The sequence below is a fragment of the Thalassophryne amazonica genome, chromosome 20, assembly GCF_902500255.1.
Source record: "Thalassophryne amazonica chromosome 20, fThaAma1.1, whole genome shotgun sequence".
NCBI classification, from domain to species: domain Eukaryota; kingdom Metazoa; phylum Chordata; class Actinopteri; order Batrachoidiformes; family Batrachoididae; genus Thalassophryne; species Thalassophryne amazonica.
Window position 1 is genome coordinate 50,763,908 of NC_047122.1, and position 16,668 is coordinate 50,780,575.

General features: G+C 39.2%; 1 protein-coding gene across 1 annotated transcript in view; it reads right to left on the reverse strand.

The window, feature by feature from the left end:
* LOC117501744 (serine/threonine-protein phosphatase 6 regulatory ankyrin repeat subunit A) overlaps positions 1 to 4,662 on the reverse strand; it is a 32,561-nt gene extending 27,899 nt beyond the window's left edge. The window contains exon 1 of the mRNA XM_034160700.1: positions 4,067 to 4,662. Coding sequence (XP_034016591.1) covers positions 4,067 to 4,243 — 177 coding nt within the window. The 5' untranslated portion in view covers positions 4,244 to 4,662. The remainder of the gene's footprint in view (positions 1 to 4,066) is intronic.
* Between the last annotated feature and the right edge of the window lie 12,006 nt (positions 4,663 to 16,668).

Below are 16,668 nucleotides of genomic sequence, written 5' to 3' on the forward strand. Positions count from 1 at the left end.
GTTCAAGTTTATTGATTAATATGTCATGATTAATTGTATCAAAAGCCCTTTTAAGGTCTATAAATATTCCAACTGAATGTAATTTGTGGTCTATGGCGTTTGTAATCTCCTCAACTGATTCTATTAATGCAAGTGATGTTGAACTATGTGCTCTGAATCCATATTGACTATCAGTAAGTAATTTATGTTTATTTATGAATTTGTCTAATCTATTATTGAATAACTTTTCTAATAATTTGGAAAATTGTGGAAGCAAAGAAACAGGTCTATAATTTGTGAAGTGGTGTCTATCCCCAGTCTTATACAGCGGCACAACCTTAGCTATTTTCATTTGATTGGGAAATTTACCGGTTTGAAATGATAAGTTACAGATGTATGTTAATGGTTCTACAATCCATTCAATGACCTGTTTTACCACCACCATATCAATTTCATTTAAATCGGTAGATGTTTTATATTTACAATTATTCACAATGTCTATAATTTCATTTCCATCCACTGCTGTGAGGAACATTGAACAGGGATTTCTTTCTATGAGATTATTATCCCAATCCTCAGGTTGGGAATCGGGAATTTTTTCTGCCAAGCTTGGTCCAATATTTACAAAAAAATTATTAAAACCGTTGACTACCTCATCCTTATTTTCCTTCTTGACATTATTATCAATGAAATACTGAGGGTAACTCTGTTTTTTATTACCATTTTTGATAATGCTATTTAATATATCCCATATTCCTTTAATATTGTTTTGTTATTATATAATATGTTACTATAATATTCCTTCCTACATACCCGTATAATATTAGTTAATCTATTTTTGTATTTCTTATATCTATTTTCTGCCTCTTTAGTCTTTAGTTTTATGAATTCTCTATACAGTGTATTTTTCTTATTACATGCATTTCGTAACCCTTTCGTCATCCATGGTCGAGCTTGGATTTTTTGTTTTCTGTAGTCTTGTTTAATTGGACAATTTTTATCATATAATGATGTAAATATTTGTAAAAAAGTTTCATATGCACTATCAACATCACTTTCACTGTATACCTTTTCCCAGTTTTGCTCCTGTAAATCCTTCTTTAGTGTGTTCATGTTTTCCTCTGTCCGCACTCGCCTGTATTTTATTTTCTCCTCTGGCTGATTCCGCCGATGGTTTCTATTATAAACGATGAAAACTGGTAGATGATCACTAATGTCATTGATTAATAATCCACTCACAGTGTTATTCTCAATATCATTGCTGAATATATTATCAATTAAGGTGGCACTATGGGATGTAATTCTGCTTGGCCTGGTGATTTTTGGATATAAACTCATACTGTACATTATACTGATAAACTCATCTGTTATTTTATGCTTATTTGGATTGAGCAGATCAATATTTAAGTCACCACAAATGAACACAGTTTTTTGATTAGTTTTTGAGAACATTTTTCCCATACAGTCAGTGAATGTTTCAATACAAGATCCTGGTGCTCTATATATACAGCTGACTAATACATTTTTGCTTTTTTCTTCACATATTTCAATAGTTATACATTCTAATAAGTTATCAATCACAGTTGTCATATTGTCTACTATTTTATAATCCATGTTCTTATCCACATACACAGCCACTCCTCCTCCACTCTTATTTTTTTTTTCTGTTTACACAATTAAATTCATATCCATCCAGTTCAAAATCCATTCCTTTATCTTCATTGATCCATGTTTCTGATATAGCAATTATGTTAAATATTTTTTTAAACTGACTTAAATATTCTTTAATGTTGTTAAAGTTTGCATATAGACTTCTGCTGTTGAAATGGATTATTGATAATTTGTTATCCGTTTTAATGATCCGATTAAACTGTTCATCTGTATAATAGCAACATTGGACTGGACGTATCCAGTCCAAGTGAACAGCTGTGTGTTCTAAAAAACTTCTACTTGATAACAACAAGATGGTGACATTAACACAACGAGGCTGTGATGGCAGCCAGAGAGCAAAAGCAACTCAAGAAGAACTGCTGTCTATTTCTGTTGGTCAGAAGGTGGACACTAAATGTGAAATATAACCCCCCCCCCCCCCCAATCACACTAGAGGCTGAATGCAGCCGAATGAAAATTCTACAGCTGGCCAAAGTCGTGGTGCTTTCAGAAATGTCCAACAGCAATCTGGGTGCAATCCAAACAGTTGGGCACAATCGTGCGGCCAACCCGAATGAGACTAGAGCATGCATAAGTTGTGTAAGCGCTAATCAAATTAGTTGATTGTTGATTTTAGGGATTAGGGATTTTACGCTCCTGATATAAGACAGCAGTGGTAGCGCAGTGGTAACGTTTCCGTCTGTTAATCAGAGCTTTGTAAATTGCAGGTTTGAATCCCGCGAGTGGCATTTATTTTTTATTTAACAAGGCTAACCAGATTTTTTTTTTATGTTTGCCAGGCTACAATAGAAACAGGCGTTTCTCGCTTTCTTGTGCTAGCCGTGTATTTTAATGGGCAAATACCTATGCAGTTTGTGCATTATTTTACTAAATAAAGTCAATCAATCAATCAGTTATTTAACTGCAGGGTTCTGTATTGGGGCAGCACGGTGGCTTAGTGGTTAGCACTGTTGCCTCACAGCGAGAAGGTCATGGGTTCAATTCCCGTGGCCTTTCTGTGTGGAGTTTGCATGTTCTCCCCGTGTTTGCGTGGGTTTCCTCCGGGTGCTCCGGTTTCCTCCCACATCCAAAGACACGCGGGTTAGGTGGATTTGAATCTTTAAAATTGTCCTTAGGTGTGCTTGTGGGTGTGTCTGTGTTTGTTTGTCTATTTGTGGCCCTGCGACAGACTGGCGTCCTGTCCTGGGTGTACCCCGCCTCACGCCCTATGACTGCTGGGATAGGCTCCAGCCCCCCGCGACCCTTAATTGGACTAAGCGGTAGAAGATGGGTGGATGGATGGGTTCTGTATTGGGGGTCCCCTTTTATTTATTATTTATATAAACCCAACGATTTTCACTATTTATACATCAATATCTAATGTATCAGCGTCCGGTAATTGTAGTAATTATTTATATATCCGGCTGGACATAATGACAGCACACTGCTTCATTCATGTCATTTTATGACTGTACCTCTGTGACCATGGGTTATATACAGAGACACACAGGGATCATGTGTCCCTCCCGACTTTGGTTTGATATTTTCGGGGTTTGCTCATTTGGGCCGTTTCGCCGTGAGTCGCCCTGATTCCTACTTATTTGTGCTATGTGTGAAGAAATGTTCTTAGAAATGTTCTTAGATTTTTCTATACTTTTGATATGTTACAGTATCTGAGATTTTGCTCAAGATGGAACAATCGGGAAAATAAATGCAGAGTGACAACTGACAATCTTTCTCTACAGTACAAGTTTTATGACAGGAACTACTTACAGTAGTTTTGCCCATTTGCAATCTGATCTCATTTAGACCCTCATTAAAATAAGTTGGGTTATTAGCAATGCCTATGTCTGAAACATGTTTACTTCATTAACAACAAGTGGAACTACAGATTAGAGAAAGCAGACACAAGATAAGAATTAATCCCACCGTCAGTGTAGGCACACTTCTCTGCATTTAGCCTCCTTATTTGACACGTCAGAGCAGTTTCAGCTCAATGAATGGACTTCTACTCAGGGCTTGCACTTTATACTGTCAATTGTGCCAACTACAAAGGGGTAGGATTTACTGATAGTAATCTATACTTCTCAGAAGAACAATCTTCTCATATGGCAGGGCTATATTGGGGATTATGTGTCTGCTAAATTTTGCACATGTATAGTATGTGCAGGTTAAACACTGCAGTTTTAATGTTAAGGTAGCCAGGTGTATAACAGGTTAAAATTTCAGACCAAGAGCGAAAAGGTTTCTGTCTAAAGTCTCACCAGTTGCTTTTTACTTGTCCTCATAATCACTTATAGAAAAATATACCAATATATACAAACCTTAAAAAAAAATCTCAGGCAAATAAAAGTTTTGTCACAAATCTAAAACAAAAGCAAACCAACTATGTTTATGTAGTTCAAACATCAGAAAGCCAAACAAAGTCCTATCTCACCTTGTCCTCCTGAACAGCAGCCCTTCTTGAGGCATGATGGGATTTGCAATCAGGGGATGATTTGGGGCGAGGAGGCGGAGATGAAGATGAGGGCTCGTCCTCCTCCACCTCCTCCAGCACCACAATACACACACGACTAGCTCGCTCTGACCGCATCAGGAACAAATAATCATTCATACACACTCTCTCCCTCACTCACACACACACAGTACATACTGTTCCCTCTTACATATGGACCATTCTGAAGAATAAAGGTCAATAAATCCCAAAAACACAGAAGCCTTCTTGAAGATAAATACTGCACATCATCTTCACATAAAATCCAATGTACGTTCCAGCTCTGTCCTCTATCTGTCAGTGCTGCTTTGCTGCATGACTCCTCTCCTCTTTCTGATCCGCACTCTCTCAGCAGGAAAAGAATAGACGGCAGGGAATTCCTCTGCGTAACGGTGGCGGTAACCGGCATGCGGCAGAATGAGCTGCTGCGATACTACAGACCGTCACTGCCGCTCTGCAGCCAAGCACGCACACGTCAGCTGCAGACACACGGGGCCCTGTGATTAGCGTGGACCCACGAATGTGTGGGCATGTATTGCGCGCATCAGACAGACTGTTGAAGCCAGCTCTTTCAGAGGGAGAGACAGAGAGCAGGGGAGAGGACGGGGGGAGAAAGAGGGAAGGTGAAAGGAAAAAAGGGAGGGGGGAGAAAAGGGGAACAAGTAGCAGAATGACGAGAATACAACCCCTGGCAAAAATTATGGAATCACCGGCCTCGGAGGATGTTCATTCAGTTGTTTAATTTTGTAGAAAAAACCAGATCACAGACATGACACAAAACTAAAGTAATTTCAAATGGCAAATTTCTGGCTTTAAGAAACACTATAAGAAATCAGGAAAAAAAATTGTGGCAGTCAGTAACGGTTACTTTTTTAGACCAAGCAGAGGGAAAAAAATATGGAATCACTCAATTCTGAGGAATAAATTATGGAATCACCCTGTAAATTTTCATGCACACCTGCATCAAATCAGATCTGCATCTAAAAAGGAGTGATCACACCTTGGAGAGCTGTTGCACCAAGTGGACTGACATGAATCATGACTCCAACACGAGAGATGTCAATTGAAACAAAGGAGAGGATTATCAAACTCTTAAAAGAGGGTAAATCATCACGCAATGTTGCAAAAGATGTTGGTTGTTCACAGTCAGCTGTGTCTAAACTCTGGACCAAATACAAACAACATGGGAAGGTTGTTAAAGGCAAACATACTGGTAGACCAAGGAAGACATCAAAGCGTCAAGACAGAAAACTTAAAGCAATATGTCTCAAAATCGAAAATGCACAACGAATGGGAGGAAACTGGAGTCAACGTCTGTGGCCGAACTGTAAGAAACCGCCTAAAGGAAATGGGATTTACATACAGAAAAGCTAAACGAAAGCCATCATTAACACCTAAACAGAAAAAACAAGGTTACAATGGGCTAAGGAAAAGCAATCGTGGACTGTGGATGACTGGATGAAAGTCATATTCAGTGATGAATTTCGAATCTGCATTGGGCAAGGTGATGATGCTGGAACTTTTGTTTGGTGCCGTTCCAATGAGATTTATAAAGATGACTGCCTGAAGAGAACTTGTAAATTTCCACAGTCATTGATGATATGGGGCTGCATGTCAGGTAAAGGCACTGGGGAGATGGCTGTCATTACATCATCAATAAATGCACAAGTTTACGTTGAGATTTTGGACACTTTTCTTATCCCATCAATTGAAAGGATGTTTGGGGATGATGAAATCATTTTTCAAGATGATAATGCATCTTGCCATAGAGCAAAAACTGTGAAAACATTCCTTGCAAAAAGACACATAGGGTCAATGTCATGGCCTGCAAATAGTCCGGATCTTAATTCAATTGAAAATCTTTGGTGGAAGTTAAAGAAAATGGTCCATGACAAGGCTCCAACCTGCAAAGCTGATCTGGCAACAGCAATCAGAGAAAGTTGGAGCCAGATTGATGAAGAGTAGTTTGTCACTCATTAAGTCCATGCCTCAGAGACTGCAAGCTGTTATAAAAGCCAGAGGTGGTGCAACAAAATACTAGTGATGTGTTGGAGCGTTCTTTTGTTTTTCATGATTCCATAATTTTTTCCTCAGAATTGAGTGATTCCATATTTTTTTCCCTCTGCTTGGTCTAAAAAAGTAACCGTTACTGACTGCCACAATTTTTTTTCCTGATTTCTTATAGTGTTTCTTAAAGCCAGAAAGTTGCCATTTGAAATTACTTTATTTTTGTGTCATGTCTGTGATCTGCTTTTTTTCTACAAAATTAAACAACTGAATGAACATCCTCCGAGGCCGGTGATTCCATAATTTTTGCCAGGGGTTGTAATTCAAGCTAGGTAGAGTGAAGAGGGGTCAAAAGACAGCAGTGAATCGAAACTGGTCAGGAAAAGTTATAGGTGTAATCCCCTTCAATTTTCCACAAAATTGTTCCAAAAAAGTGTAGAAACGTAGTTATGCCTTTATTTTTGTGATACACCGCAAACTTACATTTTATTACTGGCAAAGTATTTCTTTTGGGTTAAGGTGACTGTAGTGATCTAGTTCTATAAGATACACAAATTTACTTTAAACCAAACTGACGTGTGATACGTTAGTATTCCCCATTGACTTGTTTTGGCAAACCAAGTAAAAACATTCAGACTAACATTAGCATTGACACTGACACAGCAGAAATGCGAGTGTCATCTTACCTGTCCACCAGATATCCAGCTAGGGATGCACCGATCAACAATTTTTCACTTCCGATCCAATCCTGATACCTGAATTTGGATATCTGCCGATACCGATGCTATTCCAATACCAGAGCTCTGTTTGCTTTAATATTATTATTGTCATTACTGTTGATTTTATATGAGGATATTCCCAATTATATTGTATTGTAATTGTATTCCCAATTATACAGCTTCATGATGAAGTGTTTAGAGGAGGATTTTCTTAAAAAGGAGACCTGAAAGTTCAGCTACAACTAGGGATGGGTATTGATTAGATTTTATCGATACCATTATCGATTGGATTCCTTATTGATTTTTTTGTGTACTAAAAGAAGGCTTTACAGGTTTTCTATGTCTGCAGCTCAAAGAGCTTTTTCTTATCGTGCACCTGCTCTGTGCAGCGGTTTTCCTGCGACCGTGAGGCAGTCAGAGTGCGTGGACATTTTTAAGTCAAGACTTAAAACCTATTTTTATTCTCTTTCTTATGAATAGTTTTTAATCTGTTTTATTCTTTTACTTCAGTTTATAATTATGTATTTGAATTTTTTAAATTTTATTTATTTAAATTTTTTATGTTGAACTGTTCTGTGTGAGGCGCCTTGAGACGGCTTTTGTTGTGATTTGGCGCATTATAAGCTGATTAAATTGAAATTGAATTGAAACTGAACAACATTTTATTGAGACAAAGTAAATAAATGTGAAATTGGTTACTGGATCCTTAAACTCTGGACATAAATAGGAATAAACAAAATCTGTAGTTTTTGTCAAAAGCATTTCCTTTCAGACACTATTGGTATGAATGTCTTTCCATACATCTGAGCTGAGCTCTTGCAGCTGGCTGCGCTGCATGTCAGGATGTAATTCATAAAGAATGCAGCACGTCTCATTTTGGGATGAAAAAACGTTTTAGTCGATTGTAGTTTCTTGTCTGTATTACAACGTTTATAAAGAGGTGTCATTTTATTTAAAGCAGCGATTTGTTTTGAAGTTATTATTTCCGACCGGACTCTGTCTCGGCAGAGAGCCGCGCAGCATCTGAAGCTGTGCCAATGGAATGGAGAACGATTCTCATTTCTTGACTGCAACAAGACAAGAGTCCCAGTTAGTTACTTTAATCCACACAAAAGTGACTCATGATATTTTAATGGCTTTGAGAGGGGTTAAGAAGCGGACTTGCCAGTTCTGAAGAGCAGCGAATCAAAGAACCAACAAGCCAGCGGATCGAAGCATTGCTTCATTGGTTCACGCTTCAAAGAGGAGTCGTGCTGCAGAAATGGTTGATTACAGACCCGCTGCAGAGTCTGTAATCAACGTAGGGGAATGATCATTTTCCCGACAAACACCTTCAAAAACAACGGCTGCTCTGAAAGACCAAAAAGGGAATTGTTAAGCACAAAGGCAATTGATATCGGTGGCTTGAATCATTTCTTAACAATACTCAAAAAGAACCGGTTCTCGATACCCAACCCTAGCTACAACTTGCCAGAAGGTATATATCTAAGATGAAAGCAGAGATTTGATGTTTTGGTGAAAGAATTAAGTACTTTTATATTTTATAGAGTTTTATAGGCTTATTTTCATAGACTTAAGAGAAAAGACAGCACACTCTCTCTTTGTCTATTTCTCTCTCTCCTTGTCAATATTCAATTTCAATGGAGCTTTATCAACATGGGAAACATATGTTTACATTGTCAAAGCAAGTGTGAAGAGTAAAAATTAAAAATTAAGTCCTCTCTCTCCCTCTGTCTCTCGCTCGCTCGCCGTTTTCCTGCTGAGCAAACTTGGAACTTTTCGGAAACACAAAACCTTTCAACTGTAAAATAAACTGTAAATTTCTAAATGTATTATCAGGGGAACTCATGCGAGGAACTCTGGATTAATACAGAAAGATTCTGTTGGAGATTTTTTTCCCCTTTCAATGGACAGAAACTGTTCGGCTGTGCTCCTCAGCTACGCTCTGAGCTGATGTTTCATAGTGTTTCACAGCCTCGGGACGCTGAAGCGTTTGACTTTTCAGCACACATTTTCAGCAACAATTCAGTTCATTTTTTGGAAAATCCATGCTCGGCCTCACAAACAATTTAAACCCAAGAGCCAGCCGGAAATTTGCCACCAACCGTGGCTTAGAACACTGCGGAAGAGACCTCTCTCAAACAGCTCTGCTTCAGAAGCCTCCCCCCTCCCCACCTCATATGCAGCAGTAAACAAAGCAGAGAGCAAGCAGCAGTTGAGAGGTTTCACAGTGGCTCCCCTCCGGTATCGGGAAAGTCGAAGGTTGTATCGATATTTTCCGATACTTGAATTACATCGGTATCAGAAGCCGATACTGATACTGGATCAGATCGGTCACATCCTTATATCCAGCAAAAACATTTTTGTGAAATTTGTCCAGATTTTATCTGGAGTTGTTCCTAACTGGATCTCTGGTCACCAGTTTACTAGCTGTGTTGTCAGTTTATTCTTTTTTTTTTGGGGGGGGGGGGGGGGGGGGGTTGAGACTTTCAGCTAGGTATTATTGTCCCATCTATGCCAATTTAAGAAAAATTAGGGTTTTTTTTGCAGTGCATCATGGAAAATTAACACCAAGTATCCATTAATTTTGAGATCAATATACCTTTCTGGGCAGCTCTGATCAGCAATGCAGTGCTACAATTACAGCCACAGATATGGTCTGCAGGGCCAGTGATCGGGGGGGTTCACATACTTTTCTTATTGGCATACAATAAAAAAAAAAAAAGGTTATTTTCCATAACAGTCACATTTCCTGCACCCGCGTGTCAGACAGGGATACAGCCGGCAACACCACTGAAGACTGCCACAACCCAGATGTTGGTGGGTGACACGCGGACGAAGGACGCGGGTAGGGCAGAGAGGCTGGCAATCCCCCCCGCATGCGTGCATAATTGGTGCCTCCTCGCTGTGTGGGGAGAGGAGGGAAGAGTGGCGTGGACGGTACGGGGTAAGGCAGTGTAGCCCAGTGAGATTGTCCATCTGTAGGACTGTGTGCTGCATTCAAGGAAATGGTTCAACTGAAGCAGCTCAGGACGCGCAGCAAAAAAAAAAAAAAAAAACACCTCCGTGTTGGAAACCATTCAGAAGATTCAGACGGCTTTCGATGGCTTTCAGTCGAGTGAGTATCCGAGAAATTGTGTAACAGCTGGACATGCCCCAACATGTCCTGTGAGACTTCCAACACGGAGGTGTTTTTTTGCTGCGCGTCCTGAGCTGCTTTGTGCTAACGCGCGAAATCCTCCGCACGTCTTTCATTAAAAAATCTCCTGTAACAGTGGAATGTGCCGCAAAAGTGCTATGTCCAGCTCTGTTGCCATTTCTGTGGTAGTCACATGATGTCCCGGATCAACACAGCGTTCAGTTTAGAAATGATCTGGTCAATCCAGCCTGTCGAATGGCCGCTCGGCACGCTGCACGCCCTCTGCCGCTGTGGGCCATCTTTAAAAAGGTTTTAACAGTCCATAATCCACGTGACGCCGACAGAATCTTCACCGATATCCAACTGAATCTATCGAATGGTTTCAACTGCCTGTCTCCAACAGTTTCTGAAAAAAAATTCATGGAGCAAAGCGGCAATCTCTCAGCAAGTTCTCAGACAAAAGAAATCCGACGGGAGGGGTGGACCAGTGCTCACTTAAAGCCTGCCCACAGATGAATGACGCAACCGACAGGCGTGGAAAAACTCACGCATGCGCACGAAGGTTCAAGCTTGGCTGACGTAATCACACGTGATTCAAATCCATATAGTTTTTGAAAAAAATAAAAAGGTACGATACTTTTTGGACAGACCTCATATTTTAACTTTGAAGGAGCAGATTTAAAAATAAAACACTCCAGGTTAAATGGCTGATCAAAAAAGAAAGAAAAGAAAAAAAGAAGATCATTAATAAAAAGGGGTCATACAGTGTCAAACTAGCAAGGCCATAATATAACAGTCAAACTCCAAAAAGTGAAAAATACAGCAATATTAATTTTAGGTCATATTGCCCAAACCTACTTTCAGCTGCAATTGAAAGCCTACTGCCTTTCTTTGGCTCTGTAAGATTTATAGCATTCTCACTACTTGTGATAACTGTGGGTACATATTCCCACTGGTCCTGATAGTTTGGGGTACAGTGGATATTTCAAGAATTACAGCAAAAAAAAAAAGACAATAACTCACCAAAAATTATTATTGTTTTATCTCTTATTTGTAGATGGCAAATGCAATGCAGACATTAGGCAGGGGTGGTGGCCAAGTGGTTAATACACTTGGTTTCAGTGCAGAAGGTTCCGGGTTCAAATCCCACCCCTGCCACATTTCTCCATGTAATGTGGAGTTGCGTCAGGAAGGGCATCCGGCGTAAAACCTGTGCCAATTCAACATGCAGATCCACCTTGAGCAGCCGAAGGGACTTACTTTTTAAATACAATGCAGGCATTGGGCCATAGGGAACTCGAGCACTTGTGACAGAATTCTTTGATAGCCACAGTCTCATGATTCAAAAGCACTGGAGTAAAATAGGGATTGGGTCATAATTCTATTTGTCACTTAATGTTTTTTCGGTCTATTGATAAGCTGCCACTAAATAAAAGACAGTCATGCATGCATCACAAGTCAAGACAAAGAAACTGAAATGTAAAAAATGTTAGGAATCATTGCAGGTTGTTTTATGTATGTATCCGAGATATATCTGAATCATAAATGTTTTACTCCTTAATATCGGACTACACCTGATCATACACAGAATCTAGGAACATAAAAAAATATTAATGATAGTGCTGCAGTATCATTCTTGATGTAAAGTCCTGTTATCTACATCATATTTGGTAACAGAGTTAGGGTTGAGTATTGAGAACCGTTCTTTTAGGGTATCATTAAGAAATGATCCACTGACATCAATAGCCTTTTTCTTAGCGATTCCCTTATCAATCAATCAATCAATCAATTTTTTTATATAGCGCCAAATCACAACAAACAGTTGCCCCAAGGCGCTTTATATTGTAAGGCAAGGCCATACAATAATTATGTAAAACCCCAACGGTCAAAACGACCCCCTGTGAGCAAGCACTTGGCTACAGTGGGAAGGAAAAACTCCCTTTTAACAGGAAGAAACCTCCAGCAGAACCAGGCTCAGGGAGGGGCAGTCTTCTGCTGGGACTGGTTGGGGCTGAGGGAGAGAACCAGGAAAAAGACATGCTGTGGAGGGGAGCAGAGATCGATCACTAATGATTAAATGCAGAGTGGTGCATACAGAGCAAAAAGAGAAAGAAACAGTGCATCATGGGAACCCCCAGCAGTCTACGTCTATAGCAGCATAACTAAGGGATGGTTCAGGGTCACCTGATCCAGCCCTAACTATAAGCTTTAGCAAAAAGGAAAGTTTTAAGCCTAATCTTAAAAGTAGAGAGGGTGTCTGTCTCCCTGATCTGAATTGGGAGCTGGTTCCACAGGAGAGGAGCCTGAAAGCTGAAGGCTCTGCCTCCCATTCTACTCTTACAAACCCTAGGAACTACAAGTAAGCCTGCAGTCTGAGAGCGAAGCGCTCTATTGGGGTGATATGGTACTACGAGGTCCCTAAGATAAGATGGGACCTGATTATTCAAAACCTTATAAGTAAGAAGAAGAATTTTAAATTCTATTCTAGAATTAACAGGAAGCCAATGAAGAGAGGCCAATATGGGTGAGATATGCTCTCTCCTTCTAGTCCCCGTCAGTACTCTAGCTGCAGCATTTTGAATTAACTGAAGGCTTTTTAGGGAACTTTTAGGACAACCTGATAATAATGAATTACAATAGTCCAGCCTAGAGGAAATAAATGCATGAATTAGTTTTTCAGCATCACTCTGAGACAAGACCTTTCTGATTTTAGAGATATTGCGTAAATGCAAAAAAGCAGTCCTACATATTTGTTTAATATGCGCTTTGAATGACATATCCTGATCAAAAATGACTCCAAGATTTCTCACAGTATTACTAGAGGTCAGGGTAATGCCATCCACAGTAAGGATCTGGTTAGACACCATGTTTCTAAGATTTGTGGGGCCAAGTACAATAACTTCAGTTTTATCTGAGTTTAAAAGCAGGAAATTAGAGGTCATCCATGTCTTTATGTCTGTAAGACAATCCTGCAGTTTAGCTAATTGGTGTGTGTCGTCTGGCTTCATGGATAGATAAAGCTGGGTATCATCTGCGTAACAATGAAAATTTAAGCAATACCGTCTAATAATACTGCCTAAGGGAAGCATATATAAAGTGAATAAAATTGGTCCTAGCACAGAACCTTGTGGAACTCCATAATTAACTTTAGTCTGTGAAGAAGATTCCCCATTTACATGAACAAATTGTAATCTATTAGACAAATATGATTCAAACCACCGCAGCGCAGTGCCTTTAATACCTATGGCATGCTCTAATCTCTGTAATAAAATTTTATGGTCAACAGTATCAAAAGCAGCACTGAGGTCTAACAGAACAAGCACAGAGATGAGTCCACTGTCCGAGGCCATAAGAAGATCATTTGTAACCTTCACTAATGCTGTTTCTGTACTATGATGAATTCTAAAACCTGACTGAAACTCTTCAAATAGACCATTCCTCTGCAGATGATCAGTTAGCTGTTTTACAACTACCCTTTCAAGAATTTTTGAGAGAAAAGGAAGGTTGGAGATTGGCCTATAATTAGCTAAGATAGCTGGGTCAAGTGATGGCTTTTTAAGTAATGGTTTAATTACTGCCACCTTAAAAGCCTGTGGTACATAGCCAACTAACAAAGATAGATTGATCATATTTAAGATCGAAGCATTAAATAATGGTAGGGCTTCCTTGAGCAGCCTGGTAGGAATGGGGTCTAATAAACATGTTGATGGTTTGGATGAAGTAACTAATGAAAATAACTCAGACAGAACAATCGGAGAGAAAGAGTCTAACCAAATACCGGCATCACTGAAAGCAGCCAAAGATAACGATACGTCTTTGGGATGGTTATGAGTAATTTTTTCTCTAATAGTTAAAATTTTGTTAGCAAAGAAAGTCATGAACTCATTACTAGTTAAAGTTAATGGAATACTCAGCTCAATAGAGCTCTGACTCTTTGTCAGCCTGGCTACAGTGCTGAAAAGAAACCTGGGGTTGTTCTTATTTTCTTCAATTAGTGATGAGTAGAAAGATGTCCTAGCTTTACGGAGGGCTTTTTTATAGAGCAACAGACTCTTTTTCCAGGCTAAGTGAAGATCTTCTAAATTAGTGAGACGCCATTTCCTCTCCAACTTACGGGTTATCTGCTTTAAGCTACGAGTTTGAGAGTTATACCATGGAGTCAGACACTTCTGATTTAAAGCTCTCTTTTTCAGAGGAGCTACAGCATCCAAAGCTGTCTTCAATGAGGATGTAAAACTATTGACGAGATACTCTATCTCCCTTACAGAGTTTAGGTAGCTACTCTGCACTGTGTTGTTATATGGCATTAGAGAACATAAAGAAGGAATCATATCCTTAAACCTAGTTACAGCGCTTTCTGAAAGACTTCTAGTGTAATGAAACTTATTCCCTACTGCTGGGTAGTCCATCAGAGTAAATGTAAATGTTATTAAAAAATGATCAGACAGAAGGGAGTTTTCAGGGAATACTGTTAAGTCTTCTATTTCCATACCATAAGTCAGAACAAGATCTAAGATATGATTAAAGTGGTGGGTGGACTCATTTACTTTTTGAGCAAAGCCAATAGAGTCTAATAATAGATTAAATGCAGTGTTGAGGCTGTCATTCTCAGCATCTGTGTGGATGTTAAAATCGCCCACTATAATTATCTTATCTGAGCTAAGCACTAAGTCAGACAAAAGGTCTGAAAATTCACAGAGAAACTCACAGTAACGACCAGGTGGACGATAGATAATAACAAATAAAACTGGTTTTTTGGGACTTCCAATTTGGATGGACAAGACTAAGAGACAAGCTTTCAAATGAATTAAAGCTCTGTCTGGGTTTTTGATTAATTAATAAGCTGGAATGGAAGATTGCTGCTAATCCACCGCCCCGGCCCGTGCTACGAGCATTCTGACAGTTAGTGTGACTCGGGGGTGTTGACTCATTTAAACTAACATATTCATCCTGCTGTAACCAGGTTTCTGTTAGGCAGAATAAATCAATATGTTGATCAATTATTATATCATTTACCAACAGGGACTTAGAAGAGAGAGACCTAATGTTTAATAGACCACATTTAACTGTTTTAGTCTGTGGTGCAGTTGAAGGTGCTATATTATTTTTTCTTTTTGAATTTTTATGCTTAAATAGATTTTTGCTGGTTATTGGTAGTCTGGGAGCAGGCACCGTCTCTACGGGGATGGGGTAATGAGGGGATGGCAGGGGGAGAGAAGCTGCAGAGAGGTGTGTAAGACTACAACTCTGCTTCCTGGTCCCAACCCTGGATAGTCACGGTTTGGAGGATTTAAGAAAATTAGCCAGATTTCTAGAAATGAGAGCTGCTCCATCCAAAGTGGGATGGATGCCGTCTCTCCTAACAAGACCAGGTTTTCCCCAGAAGCTTTGCCAATTATCTATGAAGCCCACCTCATTTTTTGGACACCACTCAGACAGCCAGCAATTCAAGGAGAACATGCGGCTAAACATGTCACTCCCGGTCTGATTGGGGAGGGGCCCAGAGAAAACTACAGAGTCCGACATTGTCTTATCGGTCCTTCAGAGCGGCCATTGTTTTTGGAGGTGTTTGTCGGGAAAATGATCATGTTACATTGATTACAGAACCCCTGCAGGGTCTGTAATCAACAGTTTCTGCAGCGCGGCTCTTCTGTGAAGCAATGAAGCATTGATCCAACCCGTTGCTTTGTTAGTTCTTTGTTTTATTTCACTTAATCTTAATTTTTCCCTGCTAAAACCCCAAAGAGCATATGTCTGTGAGTAATATTTACCGTTTTTATGTTAACCAACCTGTTATGGTCCTGTGAAACAGTTAATAGATGTATATAACTTAAAAACGGGACTGATGCTAACGCGTTAGCATGTCTATGGCATTTTCAATGTTAAAGTTAGGATTAAGCTGTTCGCATCTCAGCACGCTTGTGTGCATTTGTTTTCTGTATAATAATTAATGGCTTGGCGTATGTTGTCGTAAAAGTCAAATGTATTACAAATTGTAATATTTTTTAAATTTATTTTGTTGCTATATTAATAATAGCAACAACAACAATAATAGCAATAATAACTAATAATGCTACAATACAATTTTAGAGAAAGAGACAAAAAGAACCTGATTAAAACACAACAGAAAATATAAAACCAACTAACAATGAACATGTCCTGTGCTGATGTGCAGCACCCGGCTGAGCTCAGAGGTATGGAGAGACATTCATGCCAAAATGTCAAAGGAAATGCTTTTGACAAAAACTACAGATTTTGTTTATTTTTATTTATGTCCAAAGATCAAGGGTACAGTGACCAATTTCAAATTTATTTGCTTTAAGACTCAAAATGTTGTTGACATAGAAAACCTGTAAAGCCTACTTTTCGTACACAGAAAATTCACAAGAGGTATCGATATGGGAATCGATAAGGAATTGAATCGATAAGCAGAATCGATAGATAAAATCTTATCAATGCCCATCCCTAAACATACAAGGCAGTCAAAACATATACAGAGCACAAAACTACACACACCACATTGCTGTGATATTTTTAGAGTTTACAAAATAAGGTTTTAATGATTGCAAGTTTACTGAACTGGAAGATACATTTCCTTTTCTTAACTCATGACAGAAAAAGAAAATAGATGGCAGATTGTGTGTCGTTTGTGTGTCCTTGTATCCCCTTTGGTGTATTGG